General features: G+C 43.1%; 1 protein-coding gene across 6 annotated transcripts in view; it reads left to right on the forward strand.

Moving 5' to 3' along the window:
- Window positions 1-23,841, forward strand: part of HERC3 (HECT and RLD domain containing E3 ubiquitin protein ligase 3) — a 45,097-nt gene that overhangs the window by 16,267 nt on the left and 4,989 nt on the right. For 4 of the 6 annotated variants that reach the window (XM_069013032.1, XM_069013029.1, XM_069013030.1 and 1 more), the window contains 20 exons: window positions 2,928-3,087; window positions 4,133-4,209; window positions 4,807-5,028; window positions 6,991-7,082; window positions 7,954-8,084; window positions 8,729-8,889; window positions 9,389-9,465; window positions 10,237-10,361; window positions 10,904-10,963; window positions 12,609-12,720; window positions 13,255-13,444; window positions 14,775-14,938; window positions 15,440-15,553; window positions 16,833-16,856; window positions 16,944-17,033; window positions 18,841-19,011; window positions 19,627-19,770; window positions 21,059-21,225; window positions 22,339-22,405; window positions 23,520-23,602. In XM_069013032.1, the coding sequence (XP_068869133.1) occupies window positions 2,928-3,087; window positions 4,133-4,209; window positions 4,807-5,028; window positions 6,991-7,082; window positions 7,954-8,084; window positions 8,729-8,889; window positions 9,389-9,465; window positions 10,237-10,361; window positions 10,904-10,963; window positions 12,609-12,720; window positions 13,255-13,444; window positions 14,775-14,938; window positions 15,440-15,553; window positions 16,833-16,856; window positions 16,944-17,033; window positions 18,841-19,011; window positions 19,627-19,770; window positions 21,059-21,225; window positions 22,339-22,405; window positions 23,520-23,602 (2,431 nt within the window). Of the gene's footprint in view, window positions 1-2,927; window positions 3,088-4,132; window positions 4,210-4,806; window positions 5,029-6,990; window positions 7,083-7,953; window positions 8,085-8,728; window positions 8,890-9,388; window positions 9,466-10,236; window positions 10,362-10,903; window positions 10,964-12,608; window positions 12,721-13,254; window positions 13,445-14,774; window positions 14,939-15,439; window positions 15,554-15,929; window positions 16,079-16,832; window positions 16,857-16,943; window positions 17,034-18,840; window positions 19,012-19,626; window positions 19,771-21,058; window positions 21,226-22,338; window positions 22,406-23,519; window positions 23,603-23,841 lie in introns of those variants that run through there. The other 2 variants (XM_069013033.1, XR_011150527.1) reach the window with 2 other exon arrangements.

The following is a 23,841-nucleotide window of genomic DNA, read 5'->3' on the forward strand; positions in this document are numbered from 1 at the left end:
GATGTTTTTGATATATGTTTTTGTAAGCTGGGAGGTGGTACATTCAGTGACTTGGCAAGCCTGACAATGAACTGGGACCCTTTTTGGACTGACTGGGCAGCCTGTGATCCCAGGGGAAGGATGGCTTTTTTCTATCTCTGGAAAGAAATTAATTAGAGTGTGTAAAACTTAAGCTGTTTGGCATTTACATTTCTTCATGACTTTTCAGGCAAGCTGCTAATGACAGGGTGTTAGGAATGTATGGTGGTGAGGTGGACCATACATGCACCTTGCTAAAGGCAAAGAGCTTCAGCTCCAAGACAGGCATGGGTTTTTTTCTGTCTGTGGTTATCCAGCGGGTCCAGGTGAGACTGTACACTGTTCCACTGGTGAGCAGTGCAGTCACTGAAGGCTTTCAGTGACACAGGGCAGCCTTTCAAAACAAGTTGGTATTTATTAGTCTCTTGGGATGGCACGTAGAGCAAGGTCACATTTGTGTTGCCAAATTAAACTTGAGATGGAGCCAGTGGGGACTGAAACAACCCGGGATTTCTAACCCTGTTGGATGTCCTCTCTGTGTCCCAGTGTGTGAAGTCCTTGCCACAGTTGCACACCTCAGGGCACTCTTTCTCTATTTGCAGTACTACTGTGGTCACAGTCCTGCCTCCTCCCGCTCCTGATGCTAATCTTTGGACACTGGAGTCTTCTGTCACATCCCCAAGGTGCTCCAGTGGTTCAGGGTCAGCTCCTGGTAGTCCTTCTGCAGCAAATAAGACTTACCGTGGTAAATACTGCTTTCCCAGGGAAGTGTTTTACACTCAGGGAAGTTTTACATGCCTGCAGGTAGCAAAACAGTCTCTGCTATGGGTGCCCCAGCATCCCATATTGTCCACATTTGCTGTTTTGTCGGACTCATGATGTCCCCTGGAGTGTTCAGCAGTGTGCAGGGAGCAGCTTTGGAAGCAGGTGACTTTGTGACCACTTCCAAGAGCTCAGGTGCTCTGGGTAACAGCCAAGGCTCAGTGCACCCTTCCAGCAAGGGTGAAGTGGTGAAATGATGGGTTCATAAATCAAAGGGTTTTCCTTGGAGAAGTGGATGGCTTTGTCCTTCTCTCCTTTTGGTGGCATGGTCTTCTCCAGCAGCAGCAGCAGCTTTAGTTCTGGGCCTTCAGGTCCCGGTACAGAAACACACCGGTGTGAACTTCGGTGGTGCATTGGGCACAGCGCAGCAGGTAATGTTTGTCTTGCTGGATGTCTGAGAGGAAGAGGCCAGAGCCACATGTGCTGCTGAGATACCTTGTCTGCTGTTTGTCATTGACCTTGATCAGCCCTTACAGCTGCTGGTTGTTTAGAGCTCTCAGACAAAAATAGGCTCCCTCGTTTATATATGTAAATTAATATAAACCAGACTGCCAAGCAGTGTTATAGTTGGGTGTTTGTGGGCCCAAGTGGGAAGCTGTGTGTCTAAATTGAGTTACCGCCCTCAAACCTGGCTGTGTCTCTGCAAGGGATTGTCAGTGGGACTGGGTGAAGTTAGTGCTGCTGGAAAGAGCTGCAGGACCAAGGGTGTCATTGGATGGCAGGGCTAAAGGATGGCTGGATAGCAGGCAGGTCTCAATCCCTCCCAGGTATTTATGTGCTTGTTACTTGTAAACTGCACTTCTGTTGCCATTAAGTATTTTGAGTGAAATGAAGCACTTGTTCAGGTGGCATTTTCCTCAGCTAGAATACGTATTTAAGTAGCTGTCACCTTTTTCTTCAATAACATCCGTTAGGGATTTTTCTCCTCATTTTCTCATTCCCAGTCTTAGAAGACAAGCCCTCCTAGGGGTACCTTTCTTTTACACTCATTTAAGACGTAGGTTAATTGGTAAGCATGTTTTGGTGCTAAGCATGTTAATGATTTCTGAATGTCTGTGATGTGAGTGAGGTATCATTTTCACAGAATGACATGTAATGACCCTTTCCTCTCATGTCACAGGCAAGTGGGACTTCACTAACACTGGTCACTGCCTTGTAGCTTACAGGGCAAAATCTTTCTTCATTCACCTGGTATTTGTTCAGGAAGGAAAAAGAAAAGCAACTTCACCTCTGTTTGGCATGCATCAGTTTTGTGGCATTTCCATCAGTTTGTGTGGTATTTCCAATGTTTTATTGCAAAACAAGACTTTTTTTCATGCCCATTTGTAAAAATGGTTTAATGAGCAAGATTTGGTTGTAGATGTTTTTAGAGTAGTTGTCAAACCTGCTTCAGTTGCCTAATGTGTTTTAATGGTGAAAAGTCAGTTGTGGGTTATCTTCCAGAGGACTTGAGTGATGATTTTTTAAAAGTCTTTTATTCCTTCATCTCATTTTGCTTCCTTTATATGGGACTTTTGTTAAGGAGTGTTTGACAGTGATACTAATAGGTTGATAGGTTCAAACTTGTTCCAAGATTAGCATGGAGAATGTTGTAACACACATCAAGCAATAAATCAAGGTGTGGTGGATGGGTTGCGGATGACATCCAGCTTTGTGGATGACTTATCTTCATTGGACATGAGAGCTGTGGAAGGTCAAATATGTTTTACAGGGTCTGCGATCGTCTCAGTGTTGGATGATCCCTGAACCAAAACTGAGTGAGGAAACCTCAGATGTGGGGTATCTGTTCCTGAATAACGTGATAGGTTTTCCTGTGTCTCTGAGGCTGGCTGTGTGTAGTCTGTCATTGTGCTTGAGGCATGTATACCTGCCTACCTTCTGTGATTTTCAGACCAGCTTTCAGAAGAGCTCAGCAGTGACACGTTTTTAGTAAACCTGGTGCTCTTTTCTCCTGTAAGAAGTGTTTTAAAACTAAATTGGGGATCAGTGCACTCATCTGAATGGCTTTGTGTGCAGATTTGCCCGGACCTGGTGTCGCTGTGAGATGAATGCTGTGACCAGGGATGTTTTCCCTCTGTTTCCCTCAGAGCAAATTGGGGCGCTGGCTGGGCAGCACATTGTGCATGTGGCCTGTGGGGAGTCGCACAGTGTGGCCCTCAGCGACCAGGGCCAGCTCTTCTCCTGGGGCGCCGGCAGCGATGGACAGCTGGGGCTCACCACTATAGAAGATGCAGTGACAGTACCAAGGTATGCATTTAACAGGGTCAGCTTTCCTCAGGGAAGCTCCTTGGAGGTGATGCATCAAGGGTTGCTCACCTTGGGAGGGTCGCTCTCTCTCAGTGTGGCGGGAATAGGGTCCTTCACGTGCTGGGATGAAGGTGATTCCTTCTCCTTTTCACTGCTGTTCTGGTGCTCCCTGAGCACTGCAGGTCCTCAGGAGGTTTGGGCAGGACAGACCTTCTGCACATGGATGGGATGGTTGAGGTATGGAAAAGAAAACTGGAGTGTGCTTACCTTCCTCCATGAAAAATGCCACAGTGTTTTGTACAGAAAAAGGAGGTGCATGAGGGAGGACTCAAAACCAGAAATGCTGTACTTCGTGGTGTTAAAACACCTGTTTCATGCTGTGTTAACAACAGATGCAGTCTGTCATTTGGTCTGCCACTGCAGATGCAGTACAGGGCAGAAGTTTGGGACATCTCTCTGGGATGGCTGTCATTGTTGAAACAGTATTTAAAGGAGGAGTTTCAGTTACAAAAGATTAATGTTTGAGCTGAAGGGCTCTGTGGGAAGACAGTCCTTAACTTGCATGTGGTTCTGGTAAAACAGAGAGAGACAGGCTCGCATAGCAATGTGATAGTGGCATCTTAAAAATAACATTTTTGTGGAATAACTTGAACCTTTGACATGCTATTCTCTGTACAAAGCACTGAAGAGGTTTTGGTGCTGTAACTCATTGGTACTGCTAGGCCCATAACAGCATGAAAAATGTCAGTGCTTGAAAAAGAATAGTGAGAGAGACACCAAGACCCAGCTATTTTCACCATTTCCAGATGGTTGGATTCAGTGTTATAGCAGGAAATGTAGCTGAGTTACTAGTCAAGTGTCTAAAGGTCTCCACAGATTTGCATCTATTACGTATGGATCTGTATGGCCTTCAAGACTCTGTTCCTCAGAACCATAGATTGTGTGTATATGTATATAACAACTATCTGAGTGGAAATAGTAATTTTTGTCTAAGGTGATGCTGTATTTGTGGATGCTTGTTCTAAAATAGTGTTGTCATCTTTAGGTTGATAAAGAAATTGAACCAACAGACGATACTGCAGGTTTCCTGTGGAAATTGGCATTGCCTGGCTCTGGCAGCAGGTATGGTAACATTTGTTATTAATTACCAAAATTTGTGCTGTTATTTTGCACAGTGTCCAAGACTGCATATTTCTGCATAATAAATCAAGGACATCCCATGTCCTGACTGCTTTCGGGCCAAATGAGATGCTATAAAATGCATCAGGTACCATGAATATTGAGGAAGAGCTTTGCCAATACTGTGAAGAAAGAAAACATTACAGACCACCCACTGTTTCACTGGTGAATGATGGCAGGAACGCTTGAAAGCTTCCCATCTTGATTTAGAAAAATGTGTGTAATTAATTCCTTTGTGCTGAAATTTTCCTTGGCTGTTACTCTTTTGTGTGAAACATGTGGACTGTTTTTTGTTGCACTGTTTGTTACAGCAGTTATATTTTGTATTTTGCACTCAGTTGCTTGTGTGTTTATTTGCCTGATGGCTTCAGGCTTTGCTTTTTTTTAGTGAAGAATGTCTTTCTTGATTTCGCTTTTTTCCTTTTCTTCATGAGGTTTGGGTGGGAGTGAAGCCTCCAGAACCATTTCTTTTTAATTTTGGCAAACTTGCTTTTCTGTTGTCTAGCCTTCACTCACCACTCTCTTCTTTCCTTGTTTCAGATGGCCAGTTCTTCACATGGGGACAGAACAGCTATGGTCAGCTGGGCTTGGGCAAAGAATGTCCCTCCCAAGCCAGTCCACAGCGTGTCAAGTCTCTCGATGGGATCCCTTTGGCTCAGGTTGCTGCAGGCGGAGCCCACAGTTTTGCCCTTTCTCTCTCAGGAGCTGTGTTTGGCTGGGGGAAGAACAGCTCAGGACAGCTGGGACTAAGTGATGAACGAGGTATGAAAATTATGCTCCCAGGTGAAAGATGGATAGACTCCTTTGGCCTAGTGTCTCTTGTTGCTTGAGAGTGTATTTTTACTGAACGGGTGTATAACTCAGCAACTCCTCCTGAGATGACGTGGCAGAGAAAGAGTCTCTGTCTCTACAGGCTTTTCATACTTAGTAAAAACAGAAACATCCCCTTGTGGATGTTAAATTAAGTGAGGAGGGTCAAAAAGAATGGTCTTTCAAGTGTGAATGTGAACATGCAAATATCGAAGAAAGTGCTCATATTCTTTCTCCCTCTTCTCAAAAATACTTTGTCCATATTTTGTTTGAAGTTGGTTGGAGCAAAGGCTTTCCCTGCAGAGCAGCAGGCTGAACCCATCTCCTCATTTCCCAACATGATTTTGACTGGTGAGCATCTATATGCTACAAAGTGATGTCAATACATATCCCAGTGTTGTAAATTGTTGTCTAGTTTATTTGTTGCAGTTTACCAGACATATATGGCCAATGGTAGTTTTCTCAGGTGCTAGTCTGAAAAGCCCAGATCTCCTCTGCTTGTTGTTCACACACTCTTTTAACTTTTTGGAATAAAACAAATGAATGGAAGATTTTCTTTGGAGCTTCAAATCAACCTCTTTATTGTTTTCTGCATAATTCCTGAGCAGCTTTAAATATCTAGGCAAGTTACTGAGTGTAGATGTGATACCTAGCATGCACCTAGATACTTTGTACTGTCTATAAAGTAAATCTGAGCTAACAGAAGAGCAGCAGCGTCCTTTCCATGTAGATTGGCAATTAAATGCTTCTAATTAAAACAAAGCTGCAGTTTACATATGAAAGGCTTACTTTGACACGGGGCTAATCTTAAATGAACAGAATAGGCATCAGCTTGTGGGGTGGTGCTGGCCAGGGATCATATTCTGCTTCCCTCTCAGTGCCTGGCATTGTAGTAAATATGTGGTATTTATGGAAAGTAAATCATGGTTAAGACAGTGTGAATTATACTTGTCAAACATGAGCAGCAAGGTCTGCAAACATGGCTATTCTGCAGCACTGTTGTTATTAACAATTATGCTGTAGAGAGGAGAAGTGTCATTCCTGTCAAAAGAAAGATCAGAGTGCTAAAATACAGAAAAAAGTAAATCAAAAATATGCTCTCAATTTTATACTCACGGAAATGTGACCATGTTTCTTTCACTATCCAGTAAAAAAGCACCCTACAAATCCTTAGGTGAGAATCTTAAGAAATGGGCAACTTCTATAGGTAAGAACCTGATTTTTTGTTGGTATGAAATAAGCAGCTGCTCCCCTTAATATCTAACTGTTTTGAGGTGCCTACTGCTCCTTGAAATGCTTAGCTTTTATTTTTACTGTATTCATTCCTGGGAGATAGACTTTAAATGATTGGAGTGGCAGAGTAAAAAAGAAAAGCATCACTTAATGGTAGGTAGTGATTAGCCTTTGCAAGTAGGAGGATCTTCTGCTTAAAGGATGACAACAGAAGGAAAGCCGAGTATTTAAATACACATTGGGATTCAGTTTACCACGTGTCTTGCACAAGTGTCTCCCACGTGTCAGGGTTGTTCTATATGGAAATACAGAATATGGAAACAAATATTTGCAGTCATCCCTGAGGAGTCTGAAATGGAACATGAAGCTGAGGGTGGGTGTATCTAGGCTGCACTCACCATACCTCCCAAAGAGCAAGTGCATATTGAATTTATACAAGACAATCAACATTTGCATTCTTGATCTGGACAGTTTTGTTTGAGTCAGTCAAATCTTTTAAGAATTCGAGGGGAAAAGCGGCAGTGAAGCATTCAAGGACATGTGGGTTTTTTTCACCACAGTTGTTAAAGTTTCCCATGTGCTCATAGACCACGTCTGAAAATCAGACTGCCAGTGCTTTTCTTGGACATGCAGGTTTGTGTTTATGAAACTGCTGCTTTATTTCCTTTGTCCTCGTTGCAGACCGAGAGTCCCCTTGTCACGTGAAGCTGTTGCGGTCTCAGAAGGTTGTTTACATCAGCTGTGGAGAGGAACACACAGCAGTCCTGACAAAGGTAAAGATGCTGACCTGGGAACCTTAGCCACTGTCTCACCTGCCTGATGGTTTCACAGTACTTTCTGGGTAATCATAGAACAAATTGATTTACTGTATTCCTTCCAATCCCAGTAAAAGACCTAAGTGAAAATATAGCCTAATTATTTATTCTGAGATTCACTGCCAACATGATCCTATGCTGGTTTTGAAGATGAAGATTTTAATAATCCACAGCAATGAATAGCAAAACTCAGGTGAATAACTTGAAGAAATTAGCTTTGGGGGGAAAAAAAATTAACAAACACACATCCGAAGGGGTGAAAATAGCATTTTGTTGGAAAACAGAGTAATACTGTGCATCAGAATAAGATGGAAGCTAAAATGAATGAGTGTTTAAATTAAACATTAGTAGTCACAGCATTTACAAGAGGTTTTCAGTTCCAAACCTGCTGCCTCCAAGTGGTGTATAATTTAGTGGCCAAAGGACAGGGCTAGGATTTGAAAGAGAGCTGCTCAGTTCTTGCCTTGCCTCTGCCACTTGGTAGGTGTTGCTTCCTGTTTTGGAGCCTCAATGTTTTCCACTGTAAAATGAATTAAACAACTGACTTCAGGATTCCTGTGGGAAAAATACCATTGTAGAAAACTAGTTCTGTAGAAGCTTGTCTAGTGTAGAGATACCTGAAGATAATTCTGTTAGTTTCTGATGGGTGGCAGGCAAGGTTGCTTGTTTGGAAGCTGCATTAGCAGAACCCGAGTTTCTTTTCTGAATCCTTTGAAAATCCCCATCAATCTCTGCCTAAGCTTTGGGCTCATACTGAAACTGGAGTCGGAGAGATCCTGCTGGGTTATGGGTCCCTAAATGGAGACTCTGCTGTTTGATTTGCTAACAGAGTGGAGGGGTGTTCACCTTCGGTGCAGGTTCCTGCGGGCAACTGGGACATGATTCCATGAATGATGAGGTGAACCCCCGAAGAGTTCTTGAGCTCATGGGCAGTGAAGTATCCCAGATTGCTTGTGGCAGGTGAGTCCTGCGTGCAGTCAGAAACTTTCTTTGGTGGAGGTTAATGCTGATACTGAATCATGCAAATAGAGGTAAATACTCCTGCTTCTGCATTCTGTGTGTCAAAGCTAAATGAATTTAAGTTTTGCTTTCCGTAAGAATTTTAAGGCCCTCTAAATGAGATAGTTTTTAAATTGGGGTTGTACCCTGCATTCTAACCTGTAAAAGATACCTTCCCATCTTAATAATTCAGCAAGACTTTAGAGCAGAAGCCCCTTTGGTCACAAGTTTCCAGCCTCTTTAATGAAAAGTGAGTTAGCAATCCTGGTGCTGTGTTGTTGCCTTTCAGTATGGACAGGCTTAGCAAATGACTAAGCTGATACTGTGAGCCTGATACCAGCTGCGTATTGGCACAAGCTGCTCTTTGTCACTGCCACCTGAAGGGCTCCATCCCATAAACTGGTGCCATCAGGTGGCAAAAACTGAGCATTGGTGCCTGCATAAAGGTGCTGTTTGGCACCAGCTTTTGGCCTAGGAGAAATGAGAATAAGTTTTAGGCTGCATTTGGTTCGGTTGTTGGGTTTGTTTGTTTGTTCTTGGTTTATTTATTTTTTTTTTTAATTTATTGTTAAACAAGGTCCAAACTCTGTACCCATCTCTTACAGACATCACACTTTAGCCTTTGTGCCTTCTTCAGGAATGATCTATGCATTTGGCTGTGGAACAAGAGGCCAACTGGGAACAGGGCACACTTGCAATGTAAAGTGTCCCTCTCCTGTCAAGGGTCACTGGGCAGCTCATAATGGGCAGCTCTCAGGGAAACCTGGTATGTACTGTGCTCGATTTGAAATGGCAAATGGACATAAATCATTTCACCCATGGCTGTCTAAAGACATCTTAACATCATTCTGTGAAATTTCTGGAAACAGCAAAAGAAACCCATCCTGTTGTCCCAAATGCACTGTGGTAATTTCTGGGTGACCTTTTGCTCTCTCTGTTAATGTGTGCCATCTCCCTTTCTCTTTTTATGTCAGAGCTCAGCATTTGGCAGTCTTGAGACTTCATGAAATTGTACTAATACTGTGTTCCAAAGACTTTGTTCTCTCTTTAAAGCCCCTATTGTAGTTTAGAAATGACAAATTTCCCCTCCTGTGTACCTCTCATGAAAGTGCTACAGTGCTTGAGTTCCAGCTGATTTCAGCAGGGCCTTCAAAGGACCCAGGTGCTCCTTGTAGTTGTACTGGCAGTGCAAGTGGGAGGGGAGAAAGCACGAGTAGGGACTTGCATTCATCAGCCTCTCACACAACCGTGTCTTTCTCCAACAGATGCCTGTAAATACCACATTGTTAAACATATCTTCTCTGGAGGAGACCAAACATTTGTGCTTTGCTCCAAATACGAGGTAAACCAACTGAAGTATCTTTTCAAGTCTTCTCCCCTGTCCCAGCATTCACAAGACAGCTTTTGTTTTTGCTAAAATGTTCTGAAATGGAAGTGTTGCTTTGGAGTCCATTCAGCCTTACAAACCTTACCAGCTCTGACAGTTGTTACAGGGATTTACAACTTCAGTGGCTGAAAGTTGCCGTTCTTTAGAGGCACATCAAAGCCACTGGGAAGACGCTGATTCCAATTTAATCAGCAGGAAGGGCAGTCCAATCTTTGCAGATTGGAAGTGAGGGGCTGCTTTCCACCTGTGGCAATGGCTTCTGCATGGTTGGTGTGTAGGGCCATCAACCACGTACGCTGGGATTTTGTCAAGCAGTGCTGGATGGAGGGCTGAACACTGAATTGGTTTTCCTGCTTCTGTCTTCTTTTTTTCAAGAAGTGTTTAGGGATAAAAGGGATAAACTTTTGAGGCATGGAAATAGGTCTAGAATAACTGTACTAAGCCTGTAGTTATATATGATAGCATTGAAGAGGGCTTTGGTACATCTAGGAAATGATACTTTGATTTTTTTATTTTTCTTAAGATGTATTTGAGGGTCTTTTTTTCCCCTCAGCTTTTTCATACCTTCCCTTTTGGACTTCTTAATAATGCCACAAAACTTCGTAACCAAACCTTTTCAGAGACCACACTAAGGAAGCTATCAGTTATTTATTAAAACAGAGATTATGGATAGGAAGGAATTGTTTTACAAGCCTTGTCTTTGCTGAAATCTGTATCTTCTCACAGAATTCCTTGCCTGCTGATGATTTCCGGACCATAAATGAAACACGTTACACCTGTTTAATAAATGATGAAACTATAGATGTCTGGAGGCAAAAGCTTTTAGAAAAGAACAGTTCTAATTCTGTCAAGTAGGTATTGTGGCACTGGACAAGCCTTTTGTTGAAAGTTCTATTTAAATCATTTTGTTGGCTTCCGTGCCATGCTTTCACTTGAAATTTAGCAACCTTTTCAAGTGTGGTTCTTGGTCGTGTCCAAGGGGAGGAGTTCCCAGTCACAAGGCTGCCAGGTGAGAGCTTCTGAGCAAAAGCAGAGGACTTTGAGGCTGCCTCAGCATTGCAGATGGTGGGTGGGAACTTGATTTTAAAGTTGTCCTGCACTGTGTGCTTAAAATTCATGAAAAGCAGCAAGAACTTGTGAACAGACTGATTAAGTTCTTTCCCCAGTGTGCCTGCCATGAGAAGGGCAGAATAGGTGGAAAGGAGGCACTAATTCCTCCTTTCAAAGAGGGACCTTACATGATCCTGAATTAACTTCTTGCCCTCTGTGCCTCTAAAGGGGTTATCCTGACATTGTTTCCCATAGAAGGAAGGGAAAATAGATGAAGAGATTTACTGAGGTATCCATTCATAACCTGTATCTCTGTTTCCTTTTGTCTTCCTGCTGCAAACAGTAATGTTGTTCAGATACTGTCCTCAGCTGCCTGCTGGAATGGAAGCTTCTTGGAGAAGAAGTAAGTGGCAAATTTCCAGAAGTATGGCTTTCCCTTGATGCAGACTGGAATCCCTTTGCTTCACTCACTTCTGCAGTGGGATTTGATTTTTTTGATCAGATAGGAGGTGGAGGCAGAGAGTGTTCCCTAAAGAGGTGGTGGTCAGAGCTGGGTAAGGAAGGCAAAAGGGTCTAAGAGAGTGCATGGTACAAGTAAGTGTAAGTGGCACAGGTTTCTTGGAGTTGCCACAATTGTTATTCTTCCTTATGAAATAGATACCAACTTTAAAGAGAGGGAGAGGAATATGACATTGAGGGAAATTAGGGATGCTAGGTATCTGAATAGTCTCTTACCCAGCTGAGCTAGCTGGTGCATGTGAAAGTATACTTCCACACAGGCTGCTCTTGAAAATACCTCTGGGGCAGCATGGAAGTGCTTTCCTTTTAGTTGACATCACATGTGGAAAGTTTTGTGCTCCTGCTTGTAAAAGGAGGAATTTCAGATGGGTGTGACCCACAATAGGTGGTGACAAGGTTGTAAGACATAGCTGAGTCAAAGGCTGTGGGTTGGGAAGACTTGTGTTGGCTGTCTGTGAATGTTGAGGAGGTAACAGCATAAGATGAGGAGGAGGAGAAGAAATTTTTCTGGTGATGAGTAAATGACCTGTAACTAGGTGAAGAAAAGCTTACTTACTCTGAGTAATCTTGGCATAATATGTTTTCAAGAGCAACTTGAAAAAGAAAATAATTTGCTAATTATTTTGGTGTTTTTCTGTTTGTCCAGTGGTTTCTTCTCTAGTGTTGTGACACGTTATTGCATCAGGAGAGTTGTGTCATGTTGGTTTAAAACCCTTGTTGAGGTATCCAAGTTGTTGAGTCACTTTAAATAGTCTCATGTCTCCTTTGAATGTGGAAATGAGTGGAGTTTATGGCTTCATCAGCCAAATGCAGTTGTTCTTCCACTTCAGTGATGTCTTGGCTAGTGCAGGACTTAGCTTCTATGGAAAGTCTTTGACCAAATGAATGATAAATTCTGAAGCCTTAAATGAGGCTATATTTAACTATGTACCTTTATACATGAAATCTTATGTCACGGTGCTCTTGATAGAAATACCCCAGTGCATCCCTCCAGTGTCCTAAGGCCGTGTAGGCCTGTTTGGATTACAGGATTAGATGGAGGAGCAGCTTTTCTGTGGCTGTGTGCCTGAGCACAGCCAGCACTACCTTTGCAGAGCACAGCCTGGAGTGCTCTGTACCATGGCATGTCCCTGGGGAGCTATTTCCAGCCTGGAGCCGGAGCTGTTATGGAAATAGCCATTCTGCTACAGCAGGCTGTGTTTAGTTCCTCACGTTGTTACAGTCACACCGTCAAACTGACAAATGCATCCCATCTTTAGTAGCTGTCTTCCCCTTCAGAGTGTCTAATACAGCGCTCTTAAGTGAAGGAATCCTGGGGACACCAAAGACTTTGATGGAGTGTTTCTCTGCAAGAATCCCAGCCCTAACCAAGGCCTGGAGGAATTCAGAAGGGAGAGTCTTTGTTTCTAGTCCTATGAATTCCCTAGTGGTCATTTCTCTATTGCTTGCTCTCAGGCCATGTCAATACACAGGTAATGGGGTCTCTTCCTTAAACTTATGCCTGTCTGTCTGTGATTTCTTTTTTAAAGAATCGATGAACATTTTAAAACCAGTCCAAAGATCCCAGGGATTGATCTGAACTCCACGAGAGTGCTGTTTGAGAAGCTGATGAACTCCCAGCACTCCATTCTCCTAGAGCAGGTATTGCACTTCTGAGATTTGGGTATTCAGAGGGGAAATTAAGGCTTTGTCCCTCTCTAGTGTGCAAGTACCAGCAGCATTTTTGGGGAAGGGTTGTGCTGCAAATCTAAAAGCCAGACACTTAATGGTACTTCTCCTTTGACCTGGGCTGATTTTGACCTCCTCAGAATGTGTCTCCAAGACTTTTATTTAAAAACAAGTTTTATCTCATGGCATTTAATACTTGAATGTCTGCTGAAATTAACTCTGTGTATATTTGTAATTACTATGTGTCTATCAGGAGTTGAGTACTTTATGGTTGTATAATTTATTCTAATCAGAGAATTTCTTTCACAAGTGCAGAGCTGTGGGATAAAAGCATACATGTTTCCCTTGCCACTTTTAGCTATAATATTTATAGCTTTGGGTTTTTTTGCTCTGGGTTTGACTTTTAAAGCAGGGTTTTACCATTTCATCAGCTCTTATACGTCAACTACATTGTAGGTGCTCTATCACCCAGGATAAGCTGTCTTTTTTGTTTTGTTTTCTCTCTAGATACTGAAGAGCTTTGAAAGCTTTTTGATTCCTCAGCTGTCCAGCTCGCCACCAGATGTTGAGGCAATGAGGATCTATCTGATTCTTCCAGAATTCCCACCCTTCCAAGACTCCAAGTATTACATTTCTCTGACACTTCCTCTAGCAATGGCTATTCTGCGCCTGGATACCAACCCCAGCAAAGTGCTTGGTAAGTGTCGCTTAAGAATTGTTTTAATTTAGAAGTAAAATATCATTTCAAAGAACACTTACTAGGGAGGTTAATCTAATTTACCTTACCTAATTTACCCACATTCAGAGACTCAGTTCCAGATAAATTTGCATTCCTCTACAGAAACATAGATTTTTGTATATCATGAAGATTAATTAAATGATCCTACTCTCTTAAATCTGGTCAGCTATTGATCACTTTAGAATATCTTTTCTTTATAGGGTAAACAAAAGGATACTAAATATAATATCAAATTATTTTGTCCTCTGCAAGATGGCAGATGAACCTGTTGGTCTGTGCCTATGCTGAACACTTCAACTCTTCTCCCACTTCTGAGTCTTTAAATTTCTAATATATTCTCCTGTGAGCTTATTTTAAGCTGAACAGAACATATACTGCTTAATGATTGTTTCTCACGTTTGTTAAGCTACTACTGTACTTGTTATCTTACTCTGTTTCTTAAGGCTGTCTTGTACTAAATCTGGTATTATTTATCAGTAAAATGCTATGTGATGCATTTAGACCTCCAAAAGAATCACTCCAGCAAATTTGTTTTGAGGCTTAGTGATTTTTTTATTATGATTCCAAGAGGCTTTGGGTCTGTTTCCTCTTCTACTTGGAGTAGTCCTCTGTGATTTTTAGCATATAGAAATGCAAAGGGTTCTCAAACTTTTGCCTGTCAGACTCTATTGTTGTGTTGACACTTGAGAGGATAAATTGTTTGTTTCTAACATGACATGATGGTTTCCTGGGCTTCAGCTTCTACTTTGCAGGTGATTGGTTCTAGGAAAGAAGCTAATAGTCAGGGTCCCTTCAGAGGAGAGTAAGGGTTACTTGTCCTTCTCAAGAAAGAAATCAGCCTCTCTAAAGAGGGGATTAAATCCTTTAGTGCAGATGTGCCAGGAGACACACTCTGACACCTGCTAGAAAATTATGTGGTGCTACAGAGAATTGCCCAGGCAACTCCTTCCTTGTCACTCCTGAGAGACAGCCCACAAGATCACAGTATCTAATGTCAGATACTTGAAACAGTGGCTTGAATTGAAGGCTGAAAAACTTCAAATTCAGGCTCTCACCCTGATCAGGGTTTGGGCTGGGTAATGACTGGTGTGGTTAGATGAGAGTGGAAAGGGAGGAGCGATACTTAGATAACTCTGCCTTGCTTTCCTGTTGCTACAACTAGGGCAAGAATAGGGAAGTTTTTTGGAAGAGTCTTCAGGTGTATGCCCCTTTTCTCAGTTGTAACCCCTTATTTAGTGGTTACTCTGGCCTTTGATTAAGGTTTATATTGATGTCCTCTGCTTTCCAGATAACTGGTGGTCTCAAGTGTGCCCAAGATACTTCCTCAGGCTCGTGGACCTCTACAAAGGTGCAGTGGTGTACCTCCTCAGTGGAAGGAAGACACTGCTGATCCCAGTCCTGTTCAGCAGCTACATTACAGCTGCTCTCAGGCTTCTGGAGAAGCTCCACAAGGTGAGAGGAAAGCCCAGGCATGTGTTGGCTCGAGATGATTCAGTCTTGCCTGCTCTTTGCCAGTCGTGAGCTGTGTCACTGTCCACCAAGACACCACGTGGGAAAGATGTTAGTGGCTTTCCTGAGTCTGAGGTTCTTGAAGATCGTTTAGTCCTGTCTCAAACACTACAAATAAAGTTACCCTAAAGAAGGCTGCTGCTGGGCCATGCACTTCTGCATCACAAACACCTGTCCCTTAATGGTCTCCCCTCTCACTGTGTTGTTGCTGAGTAGTCTGGTTGAGGAGGAGAGGGGGCTAAAATAAGTTAGAAAGAGGTTTATCTTGATTCTTCTTGGTTTGTACTGAAATACAAGAGACTGTGTGTTTTTTGCAAGACTTTCTGGGTCCTTTTGTTGCAAGTTGTTACAATTGATTTTATGAAAGCAAACCTGTGTGTTACAAGAAAAATGCTGAATATATATTAAAATATGCTGAATATTTCTATCTGTTCTCTTCACTAGGTGAATCAGAAGGTTAAACACGTGGAATATGATAAGTTTTATATCCCTGAGATTTCCAGCTTGGTGGACATTCAGGAGGATTATCTCATGTGGTTCTTGCACCAGGCTGGAATGGTAAGAGGTTTTATGTATAGTCATGAAATAGCTGTCCATGTTTGTGTCTCTGGCTGTAGATCTGTATTTTCAGTATCCTTAATGAGAGTGTAATATATTCAGTATAGGAGCATCTGTATGTTTAGTCTCTCAGATCTGAGTACTTGGTGGCTTTGCAAAATTGACTTAAAAACAAAAAAGGCTGTCAAAAGAGTTGGAGCTAACAATATTGAACCAAAGCTTGCAACAGTCTCTGTGATTATTCATGTGAATTTCATTCAGTCTTTGCACAAGGGGATTAATTCAGTCGCTGGATCCTTTTAATGTAATCAAGACCTCAGGAGCCAAGTCCTGTATTCTAAAATTATAATTTTTGCCCTTTACTTCTGCTGTTTAGGCAGGTATTGTGAATAATGTAGCCAGTGATGTTAAAATGTTGCTCTGTAAGAGGAGGCAGTGTGGCGTTCTGGCTAGGGGACTGAACCAAGCCTCAAGAGATGTGGGTTCTATTCCTGGCTCTTCCAGTAACCTGCTGGGTGATCTTGGGTAAGACCCTTCACCTCTTTTATGTCTCACTTTCCCATCTGTAAGAAAGGAGATAACTAAACTGAGGGCTGGAATATGCTGTGTGGGAACCCAGTGAGAATATTTAATTATAGCAAGGAAAGGAATCCCAAGTGTAAAAAAACCACCAAAAAACATCTGCTGAGGGATGCTGCAAGAATGAAACCTGGCTGTAGCAATAACTTTTGTGTGTTTTCTCATGGGCTTTGTAAATGCTGTGTGTGCTGTGTCCCCATCCTCTATTTTCCATCATTTAAATAGTGCTGCTTTGTGCTTTTAGTGAGCAGAACAATAAAATACTGACTTAAGTTTTTGTAAGGGATAGTTAAACATGTGTCAATATGGCTAATGACGAGTCATTTGCATTGCAGGGGTGTTCTTGTATCACCATGTTGTGGCCTTATGGTCTCTCCTGTTTCATATGGTTTCTGCCTTAGGACTAGTTTTTTTGTTACTCTTCATAAGAGCACGTTTCACCCGTGGCAGACTAACACAGGCTTCTGTGTCAGTCAGTCCTCTTAGTAGTGTTTGCTGGTCATGTTTTGAATTAGACTTGTGCATTTTGTTGAGAAGGAAGTTCCCATGCTTTTCTTTAAGAGGAAGAAAAATGGGTTGTTGGTCCCAAAGGAGGAAAATTTACTTTGGGTCACCTTTGGACTAGTCCATCCAAAAAAAACCCACATGACATAAAATCAAAAGAGTAAAAGATTTTCATACTTCTCTTTTTCTTTCACAGAAAGTAAGGCCATCTATCATGCAGGTAAGAAAATTGTTTCTCAAGATTCTTCTTTAAAGAAGTGCTCTGGAAGCTGTGGATAGGAACAAATCTTGCCTGCCTTTCTTGCAGGATGCTGTGACTCTCTGCTCTTACCCTTTCATCTTCGATGCTCAAGCTAAGACCAAGATGTTACAGACAGATGCAGAATTACAGATGCAGGTAATCATTCTCTCTCCCAGTTTTCCTGACACACTTCTTTTTCTCTGCCTTTTGCAATGGTGCCTGCATGGAAAGGGTGTTAAGTGGGAGCTGGTGGGTACAACACATTATTGTTTCCATGAGACAGGAGAGCAGTGTAGCTGGAGAACCTCTTTGCCCTGGATATTGCAGAGGCAGTGCTTGGTGTCTTTCCCTTCAAAATGTTTGTCTGGCAACATCAGAACTGCCAGATGTGCACGTGGTGGCAATTTAAAGTGTATAGAGAAGGAGTAGTTACGTATTTATGGTAGTCCAAGGATAAGGAGTAAGGTGAGGCCTCTGTTAGAGGAGCTGTAAGACTGGATAAGTAGACAAACGTTCAGGTAAGTGGACACTTGCTTCCAGATTCCTGCCTGCTGCGGGAGTGGTTGTTCCCTCTAACAATGAGGTGGGTGTTGTAGACCAGCTCCTGGTGCTGTTTGTGGTTGCAGGCAGCAGCTGTTGTCAGCAGCCCATCCACCCATTTGCAGTGAGGGCACAGCCCCGGGGCCCTCCAGGAGTGTGCTGACAGCAGGTGTCCAGCTCCAGCACCCTGTAGGTGGCAGCCAAGCCAGCTCACAGCCAGGCTGGGGCAAGGACAGCTGGCCTCTGTGCCAGTGTAAGTGCCCCAGTGCCAGGCGTTGCTCACACAGGTGCCTCCTGAGGCAGGCAATGCATTGGGTGCTGAGCCCTCATCCAGTGCAGCTGGGGCTGGGACTAGTTCTATCCTCTGTGAAATGAGTTTGCTGAGATCCTTGGTTGTCAGGTTCCTTCAGGGTGGAAAACTGTCCTCACAGTCACTTGTGGCCATGGTGCTAATTCCATGTCATACCCATCTCCTAGCTTTTCTATGCCTGCTTGAGCACACAGCCTGCAGCAAGGCAGAGGAGGCTTGGCCTATGCTCGGATGCTGCAGTCACTTGCTCTTGCTCTCATTTTGTCAGCCTCTTGCATGTTTTCAGCTGCCCAGTTTGTGAGCAGTGCACTGCTGAGAGGAGGTATCTACCTTACCTTGGCAGAACAGCAGATGGGTACAGGGTTTGTTGTCCTGAGAGACAGGACCTTCAGCAAGACAACTACTTAGATGCCAGGGAAGCCAGTGTTCTCTTGAGTGCTGGAGCAGAGAAAGTCTGGTCCCTGGTGGATTTCTCTCTCAGGTTTAAGTGATCTTTAAACTGAATTTTCAAATGTGATTTTGCCATTTACTATGGACAATGTGTGAGAAGACAAACTAAGTGCAGCCAAAGCTTAGACTGGACTTTGTGCCTTGCCCATCTCCAGAAGATCCATGTGGATGAGGGCTTTGAATTGTATGTGATGGGTTCCCTGGTGCCTTGCCAGATGCATTTGTCAGCTGGCTCCTTGCTTGGTATATTTGTAGCACTATTTTCCCTCCTGGACTCACACTTACCTGAGTGTGTTCACACTGAGCAGCTTGACTCAGTAAACTGAGCATGAATAAGGCCTTTTCTCCCCACCCACCCGCCTAATGTGAAAAACAACGTTCAGGGATTTGATCTCTGTTGCTCAATGTGGTGAATTTATCAGTGGACTCAAAAGTGTTGGTGTGGGAAATGGGGGAACAGGTAGGCAGACAGGCACACCCAGAGTGATGCCTTAGGTGATGCTTCTCAAGTTATCACAGTACAGAGTGAGCATGGGATTCTTGAACCCTGAGGAAAACAAAAAGGTAGAAAGGAACACCAGACATGTAGTTGTTAACTGCTTTCCCTTCATAGGAACAAAGAAGCTGAGCTGTGGCTGCTTTTCACTTCTCTTTTATTTACAGGTTGCAATAAATGGTGCAAATTTGCAGAATGTCTTCATGCTTCTCACCCTGGAGCCTCTGCTGGCCAGAAGCCCTTTCCTGGTACTTCATGTTCGCAGGAGTAATTTAGTTGGTGATGCTTTAAGGGAGTTGAGCATCCATTCAGACATTGATTTGAAAAAACCTCTCAAAGTAAGTTTCTCCCATATCTTTAGCACCCTTGTGTCCAGCAGACATTTCTTCATTCACATTACCACTACACCAGTGTGCAGTAACTTCTCCATAGGTATAGCACACAGGAGCACTCGATCTAGTCAGTGCAAGGGCTGAGTCTTTTTTCTGACTCCTGGAGTGCTTTGGCAGTGGATAGTTTACAAGAAGGCAAGCACAGGATTTACTCTTTTCCTGGTGTGTCAAGTGTACAAGAGCCAGGGGAGGAAGCATTTTATGATGTTATGCAGTCTCTGTTTTGCCCTTTTGCAGGAACAGGCTGTTTACAATAGGATGTGTTCTATCTCTGAGAGATTGTGACAATCTTGAGTAGCTGCTGTCATGCTGCTGCTTTGATTGTTGGGAAGACAGGTGGTTATTTATGATTTGCATAAGGAGTTAAACATTCTCAAAATATCTGATTTGCCACCCGTGTTCCACTTCTCTCCCTGCAGGCAAAGCACTGAAACGAGCTCGTGGGTTGCCATGGGTTTGAGCATGTTGGACAAATTGCTTTGCATGGCTCCCAGTTAGAGAGAAGTCTGATTTACTCAGTCTCAGCTCTGCACCCCTGTCACTGACCTGCTTTTTTTACAGGTGATCTTTGATGGTGAGGAAGCTGTTGATGCTGGAGGAGTGACAAAGGAATTTTTCCTCCTTTTGTTAAAAGAACTACTCAACCCTATCTATGGCATGTTCACTTACTACCCAGAGTCAAACCTGCTGTGGTTTTCAGACACGGTAAGCCCTTGCCCACTATACTTGCAGGTTGGAATAATATGCTGCATTTAAATTACAAGGAAGCTAGTGGCAAACTATGGGAAAGAAATGTTCTTCCTCTCATTTTCTACTCGTGGTACAATGTGAACTCTGTTTTCAGATAGTGTAAATAGGTCCATTAACCTTAGCAGAACAGTGATGGTTGTGCCTGTTAAGGAGTTGGCGCTCTCTCTTTATTCTTATCCCATAATAAAACTCGTACTAAGGGTCAGGTGACAGGTTATAGAACTCTTATTATCATGAATGTGATGGTCATGTGCTGTTTTACAGAATGAGAGGTTTCGGTGGTAATGGCATTAGAATTTTGTGCCTCCCTTGCTGTTCACATGATTGCAGCCAATCCACTTAGTCATGCATCACTATTGCCTTCAGGATCTAAAGTTGTTAATGCTTTATGTGAGGAAGCTCTGAACAGCCAGAAATATTGTAGTGGAAGGTTGTTGGTTTTGGAAGAGTGTGGAGTGCAAGATCTGTACTGTCAGATGGCTGGAGGTGGTGGTTTATTGTCCTTTTCTCCACCTGCAGAGGTAGAAAGATGGGAAATGACATTGCCAGTCTTCCCTTACGGTGTGGCTGTCCTGGCTGGGGGGTTACAAGGAAGGAAGTGGCGTGGTACCTTTTGTAACTTGTAAGCAGTATTGCAGAGCATTCACTCCTAGTGTCAGTGCTGTAAAACAAGTCTTTTGACACCAGGAGTGATGACAGTGTAAGCACCGTGACTGGTGCATTTGGAACATTTAACAAACGTGGGCAGCCAGTCTGTGGCTGACACAGCAGTGTGAGAGTCAGTATGTGAAGAAAAGGAGGCCTGTGCTAGCACCTCTGCTGGTGTCTCTGCCTGGGTGGCACTGTGCTGGTGCAAAAGCTTTTCACAGAAAATAGGATGGGTGATAGGGAGAGGATCGTTACCACATTTTCTTGCAGTACATAGACAGTAAACAGTGAAGCACTGTTAATGTCTAAATGCAGAGGTATTTAAAAAGGAGTTAAAAGGTGGGTAAGGTGGAAAGCTGCTGTTTCCACAGCTGATCGTGGCTTATAAAAGTAATAGTGCATGGTTTCTTAAGCTTCATTTCCATGCCACACACCAGCAAGGACTTTACAACCAAAGTGGCACCTGATGGGAGCTCTCTGACTTCGTCCCAGTTGGAAAAGCAGGGTCTGGCTTCTTAGTGCATGGAGGAAAGGGTACTGTGCATTGCACCGGTGACAGTGTGTCTCATCAGGATTTCTCTGTGTGGTTTTGCAGTGTTTTGTAGAACACAACTGGTTTCACTTGATTGGCATCATATGTGGTCTTGCAATATACAATTTCACAGTGGTAGACCTTCACTTTCCCTTGGCTCTGTACAAAAAACTCTTGAACGTGAAGCCCTGCCTAGAGGATTTGAAGGAGCTATCCCCTACGGAAGGAAGGTATGAAAATCAAAATTTGCAGCTTTTCTGGGAAGGTAGACCATCCAACTAAGAACAAGAAGTGCCAAACTAGGTAAAAGCTGATCAATAAGACACCTCCTGATGCTTTTGATTGACTGATTAATTTGGGTGACTGTGGTCCTAGCAGCACATATGAGTTGGTGGTGAATTTTGTGTAAGACCTCTCTTCCACAGGGTATTGGATCCATCTGCTTAGGCTCCCACCCTCCTGACTTGCAGAAACTGGGTGCCAACACAGCCAAAAGACACATCCCACACCCCCCTTTGCGAGCAGGGCTGGAAGCCTGTCCCTGTCCTGTGTGGTTGTGTGCATGATCCTAGATCCCAGCCTCAGCCTTTCCCCTCGAGCCAGCCTCAGGCTAGCAAGCAGGGAACTGTGCATAGAGCTGTGGATTGTCCCATCCATGGACCAGAGCAGTTCTGACCTGCTCCTATGCCAGGAAGAAGTTGAATGGAGCGAAAGATTAACTTTTTCTAAGTGGTGTATCCAATCTTTCCTACCTAATTGCATAGGGATACTGGTTCCCCCTGACACTGGGAACTTAAGACCCCACTGTCTGACTGCTGTCTTATCTCTGTTTCTGAGGTGTCATCTGATTTATCTACACAAAGTGACTGCTGTGTTTATCAATGATGAGGTAAAATGCCAGGAAGACAGTAGTAGGATTTTGGGGGGATAGCAGAGTATTTTCTGTATGATGGGGATACAGATGCAGTCCACTTCTGTCTCTTCCTCTACTCCCTCAGACCTTTGTGTGGTGATGACACAGAATTAGAACTTAAGAACCAGAAATGTAATTCTGTTCCAAAGCCACGATCATTAAAGGTGATCCTTGAAATAGGTAGGCATGGACTGTATTTGATAGTTTCTGTGGACTGGCATTTATCCTGCTTCTAACAAAGCATCTCTTTATTTGAGGTGTATTTCTTTTTTACCGCTTCAGGTGACTCAGATTCTCTCTCTTGCAATCCTACTACCCAGATGTATGATGCTGTTTACTTCTGCTGAATTTGTTTTCCCTGTTAGAGGTATGGCTTTTTAAATCTCTGATTGTTATTTTTTTTCTTTTTTTCCCCCTACTTGTTATTTAGGAGTCTCCAACAACTTTTAGATTACCCTGGGGAAGATGTGGAGGAGACGTTCTGTTTGAACTTTACAGTAAGATACATTTAACATATCAACTCTCTGATTACTGTGGCACAGTTGAAGCCCATCTATATTTTCATGTGTGTTGTGGCTTATTCCACATGCCTATAGCACATAGCCCATGCTAATGCTAAAATGTTCTTTGCTGTTACTCCCTTCTTCTTTTGTGTTTGTGTGGTCCTGAAAACCAAGCTAATAAGTCGATTAAGCTGAGTGGTTTTCAAAGTAGGCTTGTTGTCACTGTTCAAAGACCTGATGCTCTAACACATTGTGAGTGATGGGTTCATCTTGAGCTGGATTTTTTGACTCTCTGTCCGAGGCCTGCCCTGGGGTAAAAACAAGGTGCCATAAAACTGCTCCACACTGTGAAGAACCTTGCTGAGCAAGGAGAGTGGTGCCCATTTCCTTGTTTCATGAATGAGCACATAAACTCTCTGGAGTGAGTCAGACCTGCATCTGACTGTGTCTCCTGCAAGACAGAGCTGTAATTTGGGATGAGGTAATGAAGCCATACTGATGCTAATGCAGTCTGTGTGAAAAAAGGATACCTTTAAAGTAACTAAAGAGACTTTTCTCCAAATTCTTTTTCACACATAAGGGCCTCTTTTGTCTATTGCAACTTGAAAATTGACCCTTATGCATTTTTTTCAGGTAACCAGTTAGTGTGCAGAGTGTGGGTTTGTACTGGTGCCCTCCTAGGCTGGCAAAAGCAGGAAGATGTCTGTGTCATTTATTCTTCCAGTGAGAGAGGATGAATTAACCTACTGAGTTTCTGTTAAAAAAGGGAGTCAGTTTTATTGTCAGAGCTTGTGCGCTTAGTTAAAAACAGGTTTTTAGTTATCCACCTCTTGGGTTTTTCTCCCCAGGAAGTTTACCTAAAATAATTTTTATTCCTTACTAAGTTCACATGTAAATTTAATAGCAGTCCTACAGCAAATGTAGGTGATGGAGAGTGATGAAGCACACAGTGTCCTTGGAGCAGAGAACAGAAGTTTCTGCACATACCTTTTCGTCTAGCCCACCCTTTACATGCCAGTCATCAGCTCTGAAAGGGGTCTCTGTCTTTCTTCTAGGCATGTGCCCTGAAAAATACTTCTGCTAAAATTAATTTCCTGGTTTTGTACAGATCTGCAGGGAAAGCTATGGTGTGACAGAGCAGAAGAACCTGATTGAAGATGGAGATAAAATCCTGGTGCAGAAGGACAACAGGCAAGTGGGGCACCTGTAGGGATGGACTCGTGTTTGTGGTGAAGTCAAGGTGCCACAGAAACCCTGTCTGAGGGGCAGGGGGGGGAATTAGCAGTCACTGCAAACAAATTCTAAGACCAGTTGTTCACAAGTTACTGGGCACTAGAGGCACTTGAACAAAAATCAGGTTTTCATCACCTTTCCACCAATGTTTGGAAAATGTACCATGGAATTGGATTGACATCTTCCCTATAAAAGAC

Source organism: Aphelocoma coerulescens, chromosome 4, assembly GCF_041296385.1.
Source record: "Aphelocoma coerulescens isolate FSJ_1873_10779 chromosome 4, UR_Acoe_1.0, whole genome shotgun sequence".
Classification (NCBI taxonomy): domain Eukaryota; kingdom Metazoa; phylum Chordata; class Aves; order Passeriformes; family Corvidae; genus Aphelocoma; species Aphelocoma coerulescens.